This window comes from Chiloscyllium punctatum, chromosome 30, assembly GCF_047496795.1.
Source record: "Chiloscyllium punctatum isolate Juve2018m chromosome 30, sChiPun1.3, whole genome shotgun sequence".
In the NCBI taxonomy this organism is placed as follows: Eukaryota; Metazoa; Chordata; class Chondrichthyes; order Orectolobiformes; family Hemiscylliidae; genus Chiloscyllium; species Chiloscyllium punctatum.
In genome coordinates, this window is record NC_092768.1 from 38,951,482 (window position 1) to 38,971,229 (window position 19,748).

At 46.7% G+C, this 19,748-nt stretch overlaps 1 protein-coding gene across 1 annotated transcript in view; it reads right to left on the reverse strand.

Moving 5' to 3' along the window:
* Nucleotides 1–15,121, reverse strand: part of LOC140455576 (uncharacterized) — a 65,771-nt gene extending 50,650 nt beyond the window's left edge. Inside the window, exons 1-7 of the mRNA XM_072550497.1 lie at nucleotides 14,935–15,121; nucleotides 11,957–12,217; nucleotides 10,005–10,280; nucleotides 9,610–9,888; nucleotides 1,338–1,445; nucleotides 901–933; nucleotides 384–412 (exon numbers count right to left, since the gene is read on the reverse strand). Of these exons, the coding sequence (XP_072406598.1) occupies nucleotides 384–412; nucleotides 901–933; nucleotides 1,338–1,445; nucleotides 9,610–9,888; nucleotides 10,005–10,280; nucleotides 11,957–12,217; nucleotides 14,935–14,986 (1,038 nt within the window). The 5' untranslated portion in view covers nucleotides 14,987–15,121. The remainder of the gene's footprint in view (nucleotides 1–383; nucleotides 413–900; nucleotides 934–1,337; nucleotides 1,446–9,609; nucleotides 9,889–10,004; nucleotides 10,281–11,956; nucleotides 12,218–14,934) is intronic.
* Between the last annotated feature and the right edge of the window lie 4,627 nt (nucleotides 15,122–19,748).

The window sequence follows — 19,748 nt, forward strand, 5'->3', positions numbered from 1 at the left end:
AGGGTGCGACAGGGTCAGGAGGGGAGGGGAATTCGTCTGACAGGGTTTAACTGTGTCTGGGAGGGTGGGACAGGGTCAGGAGGGGAGGGGAATTAGTCTGACAGGGTTTATCAGTGTCTGGGAGGGTGGGATAGGGTCAAGAGCAGAGGGGAATTAGTCTGACAGGGTTTATCAGTGTCTGGGAGGGTGGGACAGGGTCAGGAGGGGAGGGGAATTAGTCTGACAGGGTTTAACTGTGTCTGGGAGGATGGGACAGGGTCAGGAGTGGAAGGGGATTAGTCTGACAGGGTTTAACAGTGACTGGGAGGTTGGGACAGGGTCAGGAGGGGGGTGAAAATGTTATACATCACTGGTGCTACGTTAAAATGTCACTCACCGAATCATGAAGGAACTGGAACAGAGATGTCAGAAGCTGAGAAAATAAAAACGGACTGTGAGAAATGGAACAAAATATAAACTTGACCATTTTGAGTTATTGTCGCTCAGTCACAGGACCCAGGATTCAATTCCCTTCAGCATTAACAAAGCAGACCCAGAGGGCACAGCACAAAGGGAGTGGAGGAAGAGGGATTGGAGGGAGAGAGTGGATGGTGAGGTCAGGGAGTGCAGTGTGGGGGATGGGGAAGTGAAGGGTGAGGCAGTGGGACACTGGGGTCTGAGGGAACAGGAAGTGAATGGTGATGGATGGGGATAACGGATGAAAGAGCAAAGAATTGGATGGAGATGAATGGGGAGTGGGGAAGATGTGAAAATGAGGAAGAAGTGGGTTAAGAGGTTGAGGGTCTTCAGAGTGCGGAGGGTGGTATATGTGTCAGCCTGAGTAACACTCAGTGGAATGTAACTCTGTACTTGCAAATCCCTCTCCATCATTCCCAACACTCTGTCCCCTCAGTCACTTACTGGAAGCTGTTGTGTAGGTCCCACTTGGTGAATCTGCAGAAACAAAATAAATGTCCATTAGAATGGGGAATAATCCATTCTCAAACGATGACAACACAGTGTGAGACAATTGAGGTTCTGTAAGAAATCCTAGTTCCCACATTCCTTTCCATCCTAACCTTTTATGGAGATGCTGGAGATCTCTACCATTCCATTGATATTCAGTCAGTGAGAAGGTGAGAGTGTGTGAAGGGTTTAATGATCAATATTAGACCTGGACTGGGCCGATCACCTGAACGAAAGTCAGACAGGGGACAGGACGTGTGTACACGTGTGTATGTGTGTGGGGGGGTTTATTCAGTTCCATTCCACACAGTGCCCTGTACTCCCAGTACAGGAGATTCCCCCACACTCATCCTGTCCCCTCAGTTCCACATTCCCCTCTCTCTGATTCTTACCTCTCCAGGGTTTTTTCCAGATGATTATTCCGAATATTGCAGCCATTGCAGCGACTAATCCAATCACAATTCCAAGATGAGCATATCCTGCACTGTTTTTCAGGACTTCTGAAATACATTTGAATAACATCAGGATTGTCTCTGTTCCTGGATCCGTTCCTAATTTGTGTCGATTCGAGACAATTGAAAAGAACTTGTCCGTTGGGACTTGATGGGGTTGGTTTAACATTGGTTTGACCGTCACCCAGTTTCACTCTCCAGTGAAGTCTCTAAAGATCTTATTGAAGGGGGTGCAAACACCGTGTTGTCCCAATCTAGGGGGATAATATCCATGTTTACGGAAGGCGCTAGGTTAAGAGACAGACTGAAGGTACAGTAACAGAGTAAATGAGTGAATTCCATCTGCTTCCGTTTTATCCAATTGGGGAAGTGTGCATTCATCCACTTTAGATCTGAGGAAGACAAATTTGAACCCTTTCGTGCTGTTGTGAGATTATAAGATGTTAAATATAGTGCATTTAGCAAGGCCATGTAGAAACATTATAAACATCTCATGCATGCTTCATTAAAAAACACAGAAAGTTAATAGAGTGTTGGCCGTTACCTCAAGGGGGTTACAATACAAAGTGGCAAAGTGCATCTTCGGTTAGACTCTATCCAGAGAATGACATTGTGTCCTGAACATCAAACCTCACATCAGACAGACTGTTCTTGGAGGGGGAGTATAGTGGAGAGTCAGTAGAGTGAATGATAAGCACTGGTCACATTAACCTCATTAATCTGCTTCTGGGATGTGGGGGTCACAGAGACAGAGATGTCTGCAGCACAGAGAGACACCCTTCAGCACATCATGTTAACCACAACCAACAAACTGTTCTAATCCCATTTTCAAGCACTTGGCCATAGCCTTGTCAGCCTTGGAATCACAAGGGCACATCTAAATACTTCTTAAATGCTAATGAGGGTTTCTGCCCCAACATCCGAACAGGCAGTGAGTTCCAGATTCCCACGACCCACATTTCCTCACAGCTCCTCGGAACATTCTCAGTATTAATGAGGATGTTCTCAGACTTATCTAAAATCTATTCCCCCTGTTCATTGATCTCTCCACCCCACAGGGGGAAATGTTTCTTCTGTCTGCCTTATCTGTGCTCCCCATGATTTTATATATCACAATCATGTCCCCTCCCCCTTCGATCTCCTCTGCTGTATGTAAAACAATCCCAGTCTGTCTCATCTCTCTTCATAACGGAAACTCTCCAGACCAGGCATATCCTGGTAAATCTCCTCTGCACCCTCGACAGTCCTATCACGTGAACGAACGAATGATTTCATTGTCATGTGTATTTTACAGTGAGAAAACAGTAAAATACAGTGAGAAGATTTTTCACTGTCACCACAATCTGACACCATTTTGATTAGTTTTAAGAACAAGGGGACAGCACAGTGGCTCAGGGGTTAGCACTGCTGCCTCCCAGTGCTCGGCACCCAGGTTCGATTCCAGCCTCGGGCTACTGTCTGTGTGGAGTTTGCACATACTCCCCAGGTCTGCATAGGTTTCCTCCCCCAGTTCAAAGATGTGCAGGTCAGGTAAAGTGGCTATGCTAAATTGCCTATTGTGTTCAGGAATGTGGGTCAGGTGCATTAGTCAGGGGTAAATGTAGAGTAATGGGGAATGGGTTCATGTGGGATATTCCTTGGAGGATCAGTGTAAACCTGTTGGGCCATAGGACCTGTTTCGACACTGTTGGGATTCTATTTTTAAAAAACCAAAAAAATGAGAGTTAAAGCTTCAAGAGAGTCCATGAGTCCCGATCATCGATGATGCTGCACCACTATCCCTCTCCCACTGCCTCTCCCACTCTCTAGACTGGACCCAACCAACGTTGAAACTGCCACTCTTCACGCGCCATCTTGTATATCTGGGCCAATTCTCCTCTGCCACCGCCTTGCTGCCACCTGCACCAGATCCACCAACATCAGAGTCGCATCTCTCACCATTTGGCCAAACTCATCAATGTCATTATGAGGCCCTCCCACCACTGTATCTCCATCACTAGAGCAAGGTCCAACCAATGACGAAGTTACTGATCCTCAGGTGCCACCTTTCGCTGCTGAGCCTACCCTACCAACATCGCCCCTGCTGGGTACAGCTGCCAATTTCGATGCCAGCTCCCCATGCTCGGTCCTGGTAAAGTAAGTAAGCAAGGCTCACTTCCCACCATCACAAGGTCCACACTAGGCCCAGTCGAGTCCACACTGGGATACTTTGCTGCTGCTGATGCTGTCCAAGCTCAGGAAAAGAGGTGAGTCCAAATAGAAAGACCAAAAAAATGGAAAACCATTCAGAGGAGACGTGGAGCTATACTCCACCGCCATCTTGATGACACATTGTGCCTGTAATTTCTCTTTGATTACATTAGATTCCCGATAGTGTGGAGACAGGCCCTTCAGCCCAAGAGGTCCACACCGACCCTCCGAAGAATATCCACCCAGACCCATTTTTTTGTCTTTTTCTTCCTGTCTGGGAGCAGTGGGAGACAGAATGGAGGTGATGTTGGACACCAGGAGGTTGCCGGGAAAGTAAGAGAACATTAAAAATTCTTACCTTCGAAGCCTGAGGCCTTTTTCCTGTCCGGGAGCAGCAGGAGACAGAGCAGAGGGAGTGGTGGAGACGAGGAGGTTGCCGGGAAAGTAAGGACTTAGTATAAATTTGGGCAGCGGCTAAACCCGAGATACTACACGTGTAGTACCTCTCTCCCGAAACACGCCCCCCCCCCCCCCCCCCCCCAACTCTAACCAGAAGAAAAGGACTCTGTAAGGTAAGGCTTTCTTTTACTTTTGTTTCCTTCATATATTTAAGTGCATTGTTTGGTTTTAGTTAGTTGATATAAAACTAAGGCTTCCAATGGCAGGGGACTCAGACCCGTGGCATGTGCCTCTTGCTTGACGTAGGAGCTCAGGAATGTGGCTGACGTCCCTGACTCTTACATTTGGAAGAAGTGTGTCCAGCTGCAGCTCTTGTTTGACCGTGTGACGGCTCTGGAACTGCGGATGGACTCACTGTGGGGCATCCGAGATGCTGAGGAGGTCGTGGATAGCACGTTTCGTGATATGGTCACACCGCAGGTTCGAACTGCTGAGGGAGACAGTGAATGGGTGACCAAAAGGCAGAAAAAGAACAGGAAGGCAGTGCAGGTGTCCCCTGCGGTCATCTCCCTCCAAGACAGGTATACTGCTTTGGATACTGCTGGGGGAGATGGATCACCAGGGGAGGGCAGCAGTTGCCAGGATCATGGCACCATGGCGGGCACTGCTGTTCAGATGGGTGGGAAAAAGACTTGTAGGGTCATAGTCAGAGGGGACTCTATTGTAAGGGGAGTAGATAGGCCATTCTGTGGCCGGAAACGAGACTCCTGGATTGTATTTTGCCTCCCAGGTGCTCGGGTCAGGGATGTCACCGATTGGCTGCAGAGCATTCTAAAAGGGGAGGTGAACAGTCAGTTCTCTTGGTGCATATAGGCACCAACGATATAAGTAAAAAAAAGAGATGAGGTCCTGAAAGCAGAATTCAGGGAGCTAGGAGAGAAGTTAAAGTGGAGGACCTCAAAGGTAGTGATGTCGGGATTACTACCAGTGCCACATGCTAGCCAGGGTAGAAACAAAAGAATAGGCAGGATGAACATGTGGCTTGAGGGATGGGGTAGGAGGGAGAGGTTCAGATTTGTGGGACATTGGGACTGGTTCTGGGGAAGGCGGGACAATTACAAATTGTCGGTATACATCTGAACCAGACGGAACTAATGTCCTTGGGGGAGTTTTTGCTACTGATGTTGGGGAGGATTTAAACTAATGCAACAGGGGGCTGGGAACCAGAAGAGACAACTAGTAGACAGTGAGTTGGAAACTGAGACTGTAAGGATCATGAAGTTAGCATTACCGAGGGGAAGAGTAGGCAGACAGCAGATGAATGCAAAAGAACTGGCAGCCTGAAGTGCATATACTTTAATGCATGAAGTATAGTAGGTAAGGCAGATGGACTTAGGGCTTGGATTGGTGTCTGGGAGTATGGCGTTATTGAGATCACAGAGACTTGGTTGAAGGAAGGGCATGATTGGCAACTAAATGTTCCAGGATATAGATGCTTCAGACAGGACAAGGAGGGAAGTAAAAGTGAGGGAGGAGTTGCATTGCTGGTGAGCGATGATATCACGGCTGTGCTAAAGGAGGACACTACGGGGGATTGGGTAGTGAGGCATTATGGGTGGGGTGGAGAAATAAGAAGGGCTCAGTTACATTGTTGGGGCTGTACTACAGGCCTCCCTACAGTGAGTGTGACTTAGAAGAACAAATAGGTGAACAGATTATGGAAAGATATGGTGATGATGGGAGATTTTAATTTTCCCAACATTGACTGGAATACATTTAGTGTCAGAGGTCTGGATGGGGCAGATTTTGTAAGGAGCATCCAGGAAAGTTTTCTGGAGCAGTATGTCAATAGCCTGACAAGGGAAGCGGCCATATTGGACCTGGTGTTGGGGAATGAATCGGGCCAGGTGGTAGAAGTTGCAGTGGGAGGTTTTCTTTGGGAATAGTGACCACAATTGTGTAAGCTTTAGAATACTCATGGACAAAGATGAGAGTGGTCCTAACGGAAGAGTACTAAACTGGGCTAAGGCGAATTATATCAAAATTAGGCAGGAGCTGGGAAATGTGGATTGGACACAGCTATTTGAAAGGAAGTCCACATTTGAGATGTGGGAGGCTTTCAAAGACAGGTTGAAGATTGTGCAGATAGGCATGTCCCGTTGAGGGCAAGGGATAGGAAAGGCAAGATTCGTGAACCGTGGATGATCGGAGAAATCATGCAACTAGCCAAGAGGAAAAGGGAAGCATACATAAGGTCCAGGCAGCTTAGAACAGAACGGGCCTTGGAGGAATATTGGGAGAGTCGGACCAATCTTAAACGAGGAATCAAGTGGGCTAAAAGGGCTCATGAAATAAGGAGAATCCCAAAGCCTTTTATTCATATATAAGAAGCAAGAGGGTAACTAGAGAAAGGGTTCGTCCACTAAAGGATAAGGAAGGAAGGTTGTGCGTCAAACCTGAGAAAGTGGGTGAGATTTTCAATGATTACTTTGCATCAGTGTTCACTGAGGAGAGGGACATGAGATTAGAGAGAGAAGTTTGTTTACTCTGGATCACTTTGACATAAAGAGGCAAGATGTGTTGGATAGGCTAAAGGATATTAAGGTGGACAAATCTCCAGGACCGGATAGGATCTAACCCAGGTTGCTGAGGGAGGTGAGAGAGGAAATAGCTTGGGCCCCGATAGATATCTTTGTAGCGTCCTTAAACACAGGTGAGCTGCCAGAGGACTGGAGGGTTGCTCATGTTGTCCCCCTGTACAAGGAGGGTAGTAGGGATATTCCAGGTAACTACAGACCAGTGAGCCTGACGTCAGTGGTGGGAAACTTGCTGGAGAAGGTACTGAAGGATAAAATCGATTTATATTAAGGAAAGAATGCACTTATCAGTGATAGGCCACATGGTTTTGTGTGGGGAGATCGTGCCTTACCAACTTAATAGAGTTCTTTGAGGAAGTGACCAAGTTGATAGATGAAGGAAAGGCTGTAGATGTCATATACATGAACTTTAGTAAGGCATTTGATAGGGTTCCCCGCAGTAAACTAATGGAGAAAGTGAAGTCACATGGTGTGCAGGGTGTTCTAGCTAGGTGGATAAAGAACTAGTTGAGCAACAGGAGACAGAGAGTAGTAGTTGAAGGGAGTTTCTCCAAATGGAGAAAGGTGACCAGTGGTGCTCCACAGGGGTCAGTGTTGGGGTCACTGTTGTTTGTGATATACATAAATGATCTGGAGAGGACAGAGTTGGTCTGATCAGTAAGTTTGCAGAAGATACGAAGATTGCTGAGGTAGCAGAAAGCATAGGGGACTGTCAAAGAATACAGGAGGATATGGATAGACTGGAGAGTTGGGCGGAGAAGTGGCAGATGGAGTTCAATCCAGACAAATGTGAGGTGTTTCATTTTGGGAAGTCTAATTCTAGAGCGAAATATACTGTAAACGGAAGAGTCTTGGGAAATGTTGATGGGCAGAGAGATCTGGGTGTGTAGGTCCATTGTATCCTGAAGATGGCTGCACAGGTGGATAGAGTGGTCAAGAAGGCATATGGTACGCTTGCCTTCATCGGACGGGGTATTGAGTATAAGAGCTGGCAGGTCATGTTAAAATTGTACACGACATTGGTTCAGCCGCATTTTGAATACTGTGTACAGTTCTGGTCGCCACATTACCAAAAGGATGTGGACGCTTTGGAGAGGGTGAAAGTGAGGACTACAGATGCTGGAGATCAGAGCTGAAAATGTGTTGCTGGAAAAGCGCAGCAGGTCAGGCAGCATCCAAGGAGCAGGAGAATCGATGTTTCGGGCATGAGCCTTCCTGAAGAAGGGTTCATGCCTGAAACGTCGATTCTCCTGCTCCTTGGATGTTGCCTGACCTGCTGCGCTTTTTCAGCAACATATTTTCAGCTTTGGAGAGGGTGCAGAGAAGGTTTACGAGGATGTTGCCTGGTATGGAAGGTGCTAGCTATGAAGAGGGGTTGAGTAGGTTAGGATTGTTTTCATTAGAAAAAAGGAGATTTAGGGGGGACCTGATTGAGGTCTACAAAATCATGAAGGGTATACACAGGGTGGATAGGAATAAAATTTTTCCCAGGGGGAAGGATTCAATAACGAGAGATCACACCTTCAAGGTGAGAGGTGAAAAGTTTAAGGAGGATACACACGGCAAATACTTCCCACAGAGGGTGGTAGGTGCCTGGAACGCGTTGCCAGGAGAGGTGGTAGAGGCAGGCACGATAGATTCATTTAAGGTGCGTCTGGACAGATGCATGAGTAAGAGGGTAGCAGAGGGATACAGATGCTTAAGAATTGAGCGACAGTTTTAGACAGTGGATTTGGATCGGCTCAGGCTTGGGGGGCCAAAGGGCCTGTTCCTGTGTTGTAAATATTCTTTGTTCTTTGTTCATTTCCCTACATTTCCCTCTGACTAATGCACCTAACACTATGGGCAAATTAGCATGGCCAATTCACCTAGCCTGCACATCTTTGGACTGTGGCAGGAATCCGGAGCACCCCGAGGAAACCTACACAGACACGGGCAGAATGTGTAAACTCCACACAGACAGTCCACCGAGGTGGGAATCGAACCTGGGTCCCTGACGCTGTGAGGCAGCAGTGCTAACCACTGAGCCACCGTGCCGTAATATGGATTCCAGAACTGTACACAATAATCTCGCTGTGATATAACCATGTTTTGATACAGGTCCAGTGTAACATCCTTTATCTTCAAATCTATGACACAGCTAATAAAAGGCAAGTGTAACACATGCCTTCTTAACCACTTTATCTACCTGTCCTCATACCTTAAGGGACCAGTGACCAGCCACATCAAGGTCCCTCTGATTCTCGGTGCTTCCCAGGATCCATCATGGATTCCCTTGCCTTGGTTGTCCTGCCCCAGTGCATCACCTTTGCCTTATCCAGAGTGAATTCCATTTGGCACTGACCAGCCCACCTGACCAGAACATCTATATCTTCCTGTAATCGAAGGCTATCCTCCTCACTCTGTCCCACCTCACTCATTTCATATCATCTGAGAACTTACTGAATAACCCTCTAACAGTCAACTTTATATAATTTCTATAAATCATAAACAGCAGTGTTACTGGCTGGTCTAGCATTTATAAATCAATCCTAATTGGTCAGAGGGCAGTTGAGAGTTACCCACACTGCTGTATGTCTGGAGTCACATGGAGGTGAGAACGGCTGATTTCCACCCAAAAGGGAATTCATGAACCAAACAAGTTTACACAACAATGGTTTCATTGTCATTATTAGACTCTTCATTCCAGATTTTCATTCAAATCAACTTCCACCATCTAACAAATGGAATACAAACTCAGGTCACCAGGATGTTACTCAGGTCTCTGGATTAATAGTCTGGTGATAATACCACCACGTCATCACCTCCCCTCCTCACGAAAAGGGGGAATTCCACCCACCATCATTTTACCCAGTCTGGGAAAGTGTGAGTCTAAGAAAATCTAAGGTCAATCTCAGAGAGAGCTATCAAAGTATGTTCATAGTTTTAAAAGTTTAGGTGTTGTAAAAAAAATGGACACACACACACAAACACACACAGACACACACACACATACACACACACAGACACACACACCAGTCCCTTACCCCACTGATACAGCTGGGCCTCTGCCAGGCTGCTGTGTTCAATTTGACAGGAGTATTGATCCTCATCCCCAGCATTGATCTCAATCTCTTTCTGGATCTGATGGGTCCCATCGTGGTTCGGTCGAACCCCCGAGGATTGGGTCTCAGACATGACCTCTCCATTCCTTAGCCAGGTCACCTCGATGTCTACAGGATAAAACCCAGTGACCAGGCAGGAGAGAGTGAGTGGCCTGTCCTGACCATTGGGCTCCCTCCTGGAGATGAACACTTCAGGCTGAACTGTGATGGGAAAGGGTGAAAACACAAACAACAGACAGACACTGAATGGAATGGGAGAATGGTTTCATAGATCAGTGAGGTTAGATCAGAACATGGAGCAAAACTGAAATACATACCTTTCCTTCCAAAATACTGCTTTCCAGCTTGCAAATATCTCTTTAAATCCTGAACAAACCCTTGCTCTAGATGGGTTTCCCAATATTTGTTCCAGGATTCATCAGTATTCCATTTCTCTTTAGTCTTCACTGCATTGTGATTGGTTGCGATCCATCTCATTCTATCTGGATCTAAGCTGAGGTAATCCTTTCCATCAAATCCAACTCGCATCGATCTCTTAATAGAGCCGTCATCAGTGATTTCAACAATTGTTATCCATTGAAATGTGTGAATTCCTATCGGTGACCAAACAGGAAATAGTATTCAATTTTTTGCAAATAAATGACAACCTGTCTGATCTGAGGGGAGAGTAATCTAGGATCAAATAGAATTGGAAATTATAGTCCAGTAACGAATGATATCAGGGGGTTAGTGCTGGGAGATAGACTGAGTGGGGTGACCCAGGGGTCAGTGCTGGGGGATGGACTGAGTTGAGTGACCCAGGGGTCAGTGCTGGGGGATGGACTGAGTGGAGTGACCCAGGGGTCAGTGCTGGGGGTGGACTGAGTGAAGTGACGCAGGGGTCAGTGCTGGGGGTTGGACTGAGTGGAGTGACCCATGGGTCAGTGCTGGGGGATGGACTGAGTGGAGTGACCCAGGGGTCAGTGCTGGGGGATGGACTGAGTGGAGTGACCCAGGGGTCAGTGCTGGGAGATGGACTGAGTGACCCAGGGGTCAGTGCTGGGTGATGGACTGAGTGGAGTGACCCAGGGGTCAGTGCTGGGGGATGGACTGAGTGGAGTGACCCAGGGGTCAGTGCTGGGGGATGGACTGAGTGACCCAGGGGTCAGTGCTGGGTGATGGACTGAGTGAAGTGATGCAGGGGTCAGTGCTGGGGGATGGACTGAGTGGAGTGACCCAGGGGTCAGTGCTGGGGGATGGACTGAGTGGAGTGACCCAGGGGTCAGTGCTGGGGGATAGACTGAGTGTAGTGACCCAGGGGTCAGCACTGGTGGATGGACTGAGTGGAGTGACCCAGGGGTCAGTGCTGGGGGATGGACTGAGTGGAGTGAACAAGAGGTGAGTGCTGGAGAATGGACTTGGTCATCTTCACTGCCTTACCTCTCTCAGATATTTTCTACAGAGCTTCTCATTGTCCTCTCACACTGCCTGCTGGATTCACATTGTCCATTCCGTAATACAGGAGAAGATCAATGCCCCCCGCCCACCTGATATATGAACAGACATTGAGACCCAGTGAGATGACAGGAATTCTCCAACAAGCTGCTTGTTCCTGGAGGATCACACCCATCTCACCAGATTCCCACTCACTCAATCATAAACCATCTCCTGATCTTCATTATTATGACACAACTTCATAAATTTCTCACTCAGAATAGGCAGAAAGAACAGAGTATCACTCTGCATACCTCTGGCTCACACAGTGTCACACGTGGAATGTACAAGTGTTACAGCGAACAGGATAACTCAGGCTCAGTACCTGCCTGTCACTCATTGGAAAGAACAAATAAAATTAAGCTTGTTTTTAAAAAGCAAGTTTCTTGATCTCTAGGAATGCTGAAGTGTGATGTAATTCATTACCTTTAGTAATTGTTTTAAAAGGAGGCAATGTGGGAGATAATTTGCATACAGAAAAGCTCCTACACACTTTCAAATGATGATAATTGAAGTTTGATACTGACCAGGGTTTTGGGGATAACTTCCCTGCTCTTCTTCAAAGGTTCATTGACATAAAGCCAACGGAGACTCTGTTCAGCATCTCATCTGACAGACAGCAACTTCAACAGCACAGCATTCTGTAAAGCCTGAACTGGCATGTTCAGTGTAATTGCTGTGTTTATGCCCTGGGCTGGGGCTTTGTACCTACAACCTTCTGATGCAGAACCCAGAGGGACACCACCTACACCACAGTCAACATTACCCTTCAGAAATTCCCCATCACCGATCTTACCAGATGTCTGGTTTGTACTTTTCATCATTGTATTCAGATTCTCCTTTGCCATGTCTGATCGTGTATTCCCGAGACCTGTGAGATATTGCCAGTATTCTGCATCAAAATATTCCACCATGAACTGCTGTCTGGGGACCATCCGACGAACATTAGTGTCATGATAATTGAGTTGAACTCCATTGACTATCGCAATGTTAGTCACCTCCGGAAAATCCTTAATGCCAGAGACTGCCGTGTAGATCACAGTCAGTGAGTCGGTGTCTGCAAATATCAGTTAAAGAAGGGGTTAATAAACATCTACACAGTACTGAAGACATATGCCCCAGAAATCCCTACACACCCAACCAAGATGTTCCAGTACAGCTCCAACACCAGCCTCAACATGACAATGTGAAAAATTGCTCAGGCATGACCTGTACACAAAAAAGCAGGACAAATCCAACCCAGTGAATTAACCACCCCATCAGCCTACTCTCGATCATCAGTTAACTGTTAGAAAGTGCCATCAAGCAGCAATAACCTGCTCAGTGACACCCAGTTTCACTTCTCCTGGGGCCACTGAGTTCCTGACCTCGTTATAAACTTAGTTCAAACATGGACAAAAAAGCTGAATTCCAGAGGGGAGGCAAGAGTGGCAGCCCTGGGTATCTCGGCTATGTTTGACCAAGTGTGGCATCAAGGAGTCCTGGCAAAACTGGAATCAGTGGGACTCAGGGGGAACACTTTCTGCCGGTTGGAGTCATACCGGGCACAGAAGAAGATGGTTGTAGTTGTTGGAGGTCAGGCACCTCAGCTCCAGGACATCACTACAAGAACTCCTCAGGGACCTTCTCTCCAGTATAAGGTCAGAAATAGGGATGTTCACTGATGATTGCACCATGTTCAGCATTGCTTGTGATTCCTCAGGGACTGAAACCATCCATTTCCAAATGCAGCAACACCTGGGCAATATTCAGGAAGAGCTTACGCTCGAAACATTAACTCTTCTGCTCCTCGGATGCTGCCTGACCTGCTGTGTTTTTCCAGTGCCACACTTGTGACAATATTCAGGCTTCGGCTGGTAAGTGGCAAGTTATACTGGCAGCACACACAGGCTTCATGTACTGACCAACTGAAACCGGTGAGAATGTGACTATCTCCCTTCGATATTCAATGGTGTTGTAATCTCTGAATTGTCCAGAAACTGAAGTGGATGAACCACATGTATACTGTATGCAAGAGCAGGTCAGGTGTTGGGAATTCTGCAGTGAGTAACTGCTGACTCACGTCCTGCTTAATTGTTAGCCCATCCACAACACTCACTCCTTACAGTACTGACACACAGCAGTGTGTACTGTCTCCAAGTGCCTGACAGTACCTTCCAAACCTGTGACATCTATCTTCAAGGAGGACAACAGCAACAGATGCAAGAGTACACTAACCCCTGGAAATTCCCCTCCAGGCCACACACCATCATTTGGAAAGATATCACTATTCGATTACTTTTGTTGTTTCATAATCCTGGAGCTCCCTGTTTAACCTGGAACAGTGACCTGGAATAAAGTGAAGAAAGACATTGAGGAAACCTTCCTGACTGCGGAGCATCTGGTGTGAGGAATTCAGGATAACCCAAGGGCAGGTTTGTGCTTTATTGCTATAACCAGGAAAGATGTGGAGTGAGTGAATCCGAATTGAAATGAAGAGAAACAGGAATATTGGGAGGATGAAGTGTGAGACCATGAGGGACAGTCACTGTGTGAACAGTCTCTCTGTCAAACAGGGGGATGGCCATTAAGATATTGGTAAAAACAATGACTGCAGATGCTGGAAACCAGATTCTGGATTAGTGGTGCTGGAAGAGCACAGCAGTTCAGGCAGTATCCAAGGAGCAGTAAAATCGACGTTTCGGGCAAAAGCCCTTCATCAGGAATACAGCAGAGAGCCTGAAGGGTGGAGAGGTAAATGAGAGGAGGGTGGGGGTGGGGAGAAAGTAGCATAGAGTTCAATAGGTGAGTGGGGGAGGGGATGAAGACCATAAGACATAGGAGTGGAAGTAAGGCCATTCGGCCCATCGAGTCCACTCCGCCATTCAATCATGGCTGCTGGGCACTTCAACTCCACTTACCCGCATTCTCCCCGTAGCCCTTAATTCCCCGAGACAACAAGAATCTATCAATCTCTGGATGAAGGTGATAGGTCAGGGGAGGAGGGTGGAGTTGATAGGCGGAAAAGAAGATAGGCAGGTAGGACAAGTCATGGGGACAATGCTGAGCTGGAAGTTTCGAACTAGGGTGTGGTGGGGGGAAGGGGAAATAAGGAAACTGTTGAAGTCCACATTGATGCCCTGGGGTTGAAGTGTTCCAAGGCGGAAGATGAGGCGTTCTTCCTCCAGGCGTCTGGTGGTGAGGGAGCGGCGGTGAAGGAGATCCAGGACCTCCATGTCCACGGCAGAGTGGGAGGGAGAGTTCAAATGTTGGGCCACAGGGCAGTGTGGTTGATTGGTGCGGGTGTCTCGGAGATGTTCCCTAAAGCGCTCTGCGAGGAGGTGTCCAGTCTCCCCAAGGTAGAGGAGACCATTAAGATGTTGGTGTCTGGAATAACTTGGCCTATTCAACCATGAGGGCATCACAGCTGAGCCTGGGCTGGGTTAAACATGGAGTATCCTTCTCCTCCCCACAGTGTTTACAAGACTTTAGACCAGGAATGATGAAGCTGTTTGGCTTCTCCCAATCGATGTGAAAATTAAAACTGTCCATTGGAACCATTTCCCATTTGTTCGGAGCTTCTCTGATCTCGGGGTTTCTACATCCTGCTGTCAGGAGACCTGGACACAAATCCCATCAGAGTCTTCCAGACTGTGCTGCCTTCAATGTGTAAAAGATCAGGTTGGCTGTATAACAGGCGGCTGGTCAAACATCCCCCATTTCAAACTCTCCCCAAGAGATTCACATTCACCCAGACACAGAGAGAGAGAATGGAAAGCTGAATTCTGTACTTACCGGGAGAGACCCGGGAAAAACACAGGGAGATGGAGAAAAGGATCAGCAACATTCTGGGAATCCACTGTCGTTATTCCCATCAAAAACGGATTGGGGTAAAAGCTGCTGATAATGGACTGGAAATGACAAAGAAAAACGTCTGTAGTGAGTCCATTCTCCAAGTTCGATGGAAATTTGATCACTTCCTCCAACTCAAACAGAGAGGGGGGAATGATTGGTTCGTATCAGATTAAAACCACCCAATTAAATGTGAAACCGTGAGCCTGTCACCAGTTACCGGGAGACTGAAAGGCAGACACACAGGGGTTTGACACCAAGAGCTGCAGGTTTGAGACGCTGCCCACATCAGGAACGGGGATCGCTCCAGGAGGTGAAAGCACAGACCGTGTGTTGCAGCTGAATTGGGAGGGAAATCCTCATTCTCCATCCGACAGCCCCGCTCCCACTCTTCATTAGAAAGGACAGTGATCCCTATCCAATTATAAAAGCTGGTCATGTGAGACCCTGAACTCTCATCTCTATCCGGGTGGATCCATCCCTCTTTGCATCCGTTTAAACTTGTACATTTCCCCATGTCTCCAGTGTTATGTATTAAGGTCAGTCTGTCAGGATATGGAAGATACTGTTTATCGCTGCACACAGTGACCTGGATGATGCAAGGCAAGGACCAGGTGTCCCTGAGCTCCAGAGTGGGGTCCTGAAGGGCCCATGGTCTGAGAGTTATTTCTGGAGCAGGCGTAGAGTCAGAGAGAGTTGGAGAAACATACAGCATGGAAACAGACCCTTCAGCCCAACATGTCCATGCCCACCAGGTTCCCTAAACTAGATTCATCCCATTTGTCTGTGTTTGTCCTGTACTTCCCCCCAACCTTTCCTGTCCATGGACCTGTCCGAATGCCTTTTGAATATTGTAATTGTACTCATCTCTACCACATCCTCTGGCAGCTGGTTCCATATACCCACAACTCCTTGTGTGAAAAACTGGCCCCTCAGGTCCCTTTAAATCTTTCCCCTCTTATACCTCTATCCTCTAGTTTTGGACTCCCCCTCCTCTGGGGAACGGCCACCTCATGTTTCTATGTTCCAATGAGTGCAGGCTAATCTACTCAAGCTTTCCCCATCAGACTGAACCTCCATATCTGGGACCAGCCGAGTGAACCTTCTTCAGACTGCCCTTACTCCCAGGATATCCTTCCTTAGATAAAGGGCCCAAACCTGATCACCGTCTTCCCACTGGGTCTGACCAGTGCCGTCTATAGTTTTTACAAAACCTCCTTACTTTTACACTCCATCCTTTTGAAATCAAGGCCAACATTCCATTTGCCTTCCGGCTGAACCTGAACACCATCTTTTTGTGATCGGGGGTGAAGACCCTGAAATCCCTCTTTCCTGTGGCTTTCTCCATTTGAATGATATTCAGTCCCTGAGTTTGTCCTGACAAAGTGCAAAACCGACATTTTCCCACATGACATTCCATCGGCCAAGTATTGGCCCATTCAGTCAATCTCTTTATATCCCTCTGCAGACACTTCATGTCATCTTCATCACTTGCCATCCCACATCTTTTTGTGTCATTCTCAAACCAGACTGTATTACATTCACTTTTCTCTTCCATGTCATTAATATCTTTTGTAAATAGTTGTTGCCCCAACACTGATCCCTGTGGAGGGGTTACAGGCTGCTATTGTGAAAATGCTTCCTTTATTGGAACTCTCTCTCTTTAATTCCTTTGCTAATCCTCCATCAATACTAATATACTACCTCCACCATTATGGGCTCTTATCTTATTAAGTAGCCTCATATATGGGCCATTATCAAAAATCCAGACATTTCACCCACTGCTTCCGCTGTATCTATCTTGCTGGTTCCTTCCTCAAAGATTTCTGTTTATTTTTCAGGCAGGATTTCCTCTTCACAATGCCATGCTGATTCTGCTTGGTCATGCTGTTTATTTCTAGATTCATTTTCCCAACAATAGGCATTGAGCTGACTAGCCAAAAGTTATCATTTTTGTTTCCTTTCTTTTTTAAGTAAAAGTGGCAGTTTTCTAATCTTCTGGAATTTTTCCAGAATCGAGTAATTTCCAGAAGATTCAATGCATCAACTATCTCTGTGGCTACTTCTTGAATACACTGGGATGCATCCCATCAGGTCCAGCTACAGCTACAAGCTGGACTACATTCTAGACCTCACGGGGGACAGAAACATCAGGCTGGAGACATTTTGAAAGCCTTGAAGCTATTCTTTGAGCACTCCATTACTGATTACACAGAACGGAGCTGTGCTGGACATCAGATCCCTGAAGGAGACAAAGAATATGGATCAGTACGGTGATGGCATTGAGGTATCTGGCTGGGATCTCAGAGTCTGGATAATAGAAAGTTAATCTTGTTGGAGATAAGAATGTCTTTTGAGAGGTCCCACCATGGCAGCGCAGCTTCTAAGAGAGGAAAAACTTGTTCGAGAAATCTATTGCCATGTGCAGAAGCTCTGAGGTTGTCAATCAAAGCTGGAGAGGATTAACGGACAAAGACAAGGTTTTGTATTATGCTGAGACTCTGTCCCGGTAAACAAGAACAGCATAATGGGAAAAACAAGAAGAAACATTTGCTGAAGGGCCAGCAGAAACATCAAGCCCAGTGGACAGGATGTAAATGTTGCAGAGGACAACCCAGAAAAGGAAGGACATCAAGTGTTGGGAAATGTGTGGTCTACACGCAAGAATCTGATTCACTTTAAACACAAGTTTTCAGCTCAAAAGAGGAAAAGCAGGCCCAAACTGATTATTGCTGGAGACATGTCAGATGGTGATTCTAAACGGGTCATTCTAAACCATATAACCTCTCAGCATCACTGGGTCTCAAGGTAACAAATGGTTTGTTCTTGTTAGAATGATGACTGCAGAAGGAGAGCATCAGGTGAATGTGAACTGTCAGACAGACACCAGTGATTCATGTAACATCATAATCTTGATAGACACAGTGTGAAGTGGCTCTATTTATGACCTGAAAATGAATCCATCAAAGGTAAATTTGAGACCATCTAATGATACATCACTCTTCCTAAGAGGACAAATGAAGCTGAGAAACCAATGTGATTGTCACAATAAAGACCAGCAGATCCAGATCGTAGACATTGAGTTACAATCCATCCATCCCAGCTGAAGCAAGTCTAAAGCTTAGATTGGCAACACATATCATCTCAAAGAGGATGAGAGTGTGAGACCAGTGCAGCACTTGCTGAGGAGAGATCCAGCTGCCCTCCTATCCGATCTGAAAGGAAAGATAGTCGAGCTGGGGGAAATAAAGGGAGTTATCAAGAAAGGGACAACTCCTACAGAATGCATTTGCAGCATCGCAGCCATGGGGAAAAAACACCTGGAAATCTGAGAGGCTGCATAGATCCAAAGGATTTCAATGATTGTTCCAGAACAGCATCAAAGCAGACAGCATGAGAACATCAGGGATCTTCTGACAGTGGATATTATTGTGGATTAGCTTCTCATATATAGATGTGAAAGACAGTGAAAGAAGCCATTGCACAGACTCTGATTAAAATGTAATGCGACTGCGGAGGGGTCCTGACAGATGAAGTGGAAGCTGAAAAAGGAAAAGGTGAAGGAAACTGAAGTCGAGTGCACGGGAAATGTTCGATAGGGAGAGGATTTCACCCTGATCCTGACAAGGTGAGAGCTGTAACAAAGACATGGGGATGAACAGATGTGAGAAGTGTGCAGTGTTGTGTTGGTCACATAAACCACACTGGAAAGTTCTTGTCTAATTTGTCATGAGACTGTGAACCAATGTACAAGCTCACTCCTGAGGAGGGCCAGTGGTAATGGGGCAGGAACAAGAAGCAGCTTTCACTCAAACAACCAAGATCCCCAACTTGTGCCCACACCAGGTGGGAAGGCTTCAGGGGAAAGTGGGACAGACTGCAAGGAACAGTTTTGTTGAGGAATTGGTTCTGTGAACTGTATCTAGTAATTAAGTTTTAACTGCAAATGAGAGTTGACACATTTAATGTATTTTAAATAAAAAGAGATATCATTTGTGAAATGCAACTTTTATTTTGTAAACACTGACTTGCCATCATCACACGACCACTTATGTTTTTCTTAGAGTTTCGCCAATAAAACTCAAAACCACTACATGACACAAACATCACTCACTGAGGTGGGAGTATTTGTTGTCAATGTTTTTTTCTGACAGATGTTAGCATTGAATACACGGTCTCTCGGTGTATGCATGTGTGTCTGCGTCGCTGAGTATATGTCTGTGTGTGTGTGTGTGTGTGTGTGTCTGTATGTATGTGATTGTGTGTGTGTGTCTGTGTCGCTGAGTATGTGTCTCTGTATGTATGTGTCTGTGTGTGTGTGTCTGTGTGTGTGTGTGTGTGTGTCTAGTGGGGTAGTGGTGGGTGTGACAGCAGCTGAGGGAGTGGACAGGGGACCTGGAGGGGGCACTGAGCCCCAGGTCACAGAAGGGAGGGAGACAGAGCCTCAGCTGCTGACACTGACTCCCCCCTCCCCCTCCAGGCAGTGTGTCCAAAGGCAGCACCTGTCAGAAGAAAACATTGACAATGAAGGTTCCCCTCCATCTGTCCCATCCCAGAAGCTTGTGTGCTCAGCCCTGGGTGAAACATTTAGCTGGTGAGCCCATCCTTTCCTCCCTCCAATAGCTGCTGGGTCACCAATCAGTGAAGTATTCCTACTTCCCAGCAGCTGCCTGGCCCTCTCTTCACACTCATTCAGATCCTTCCGAAAGGATACATCACCCCCCACCCCGGGGAATGAACACTCCCAGACATTATCA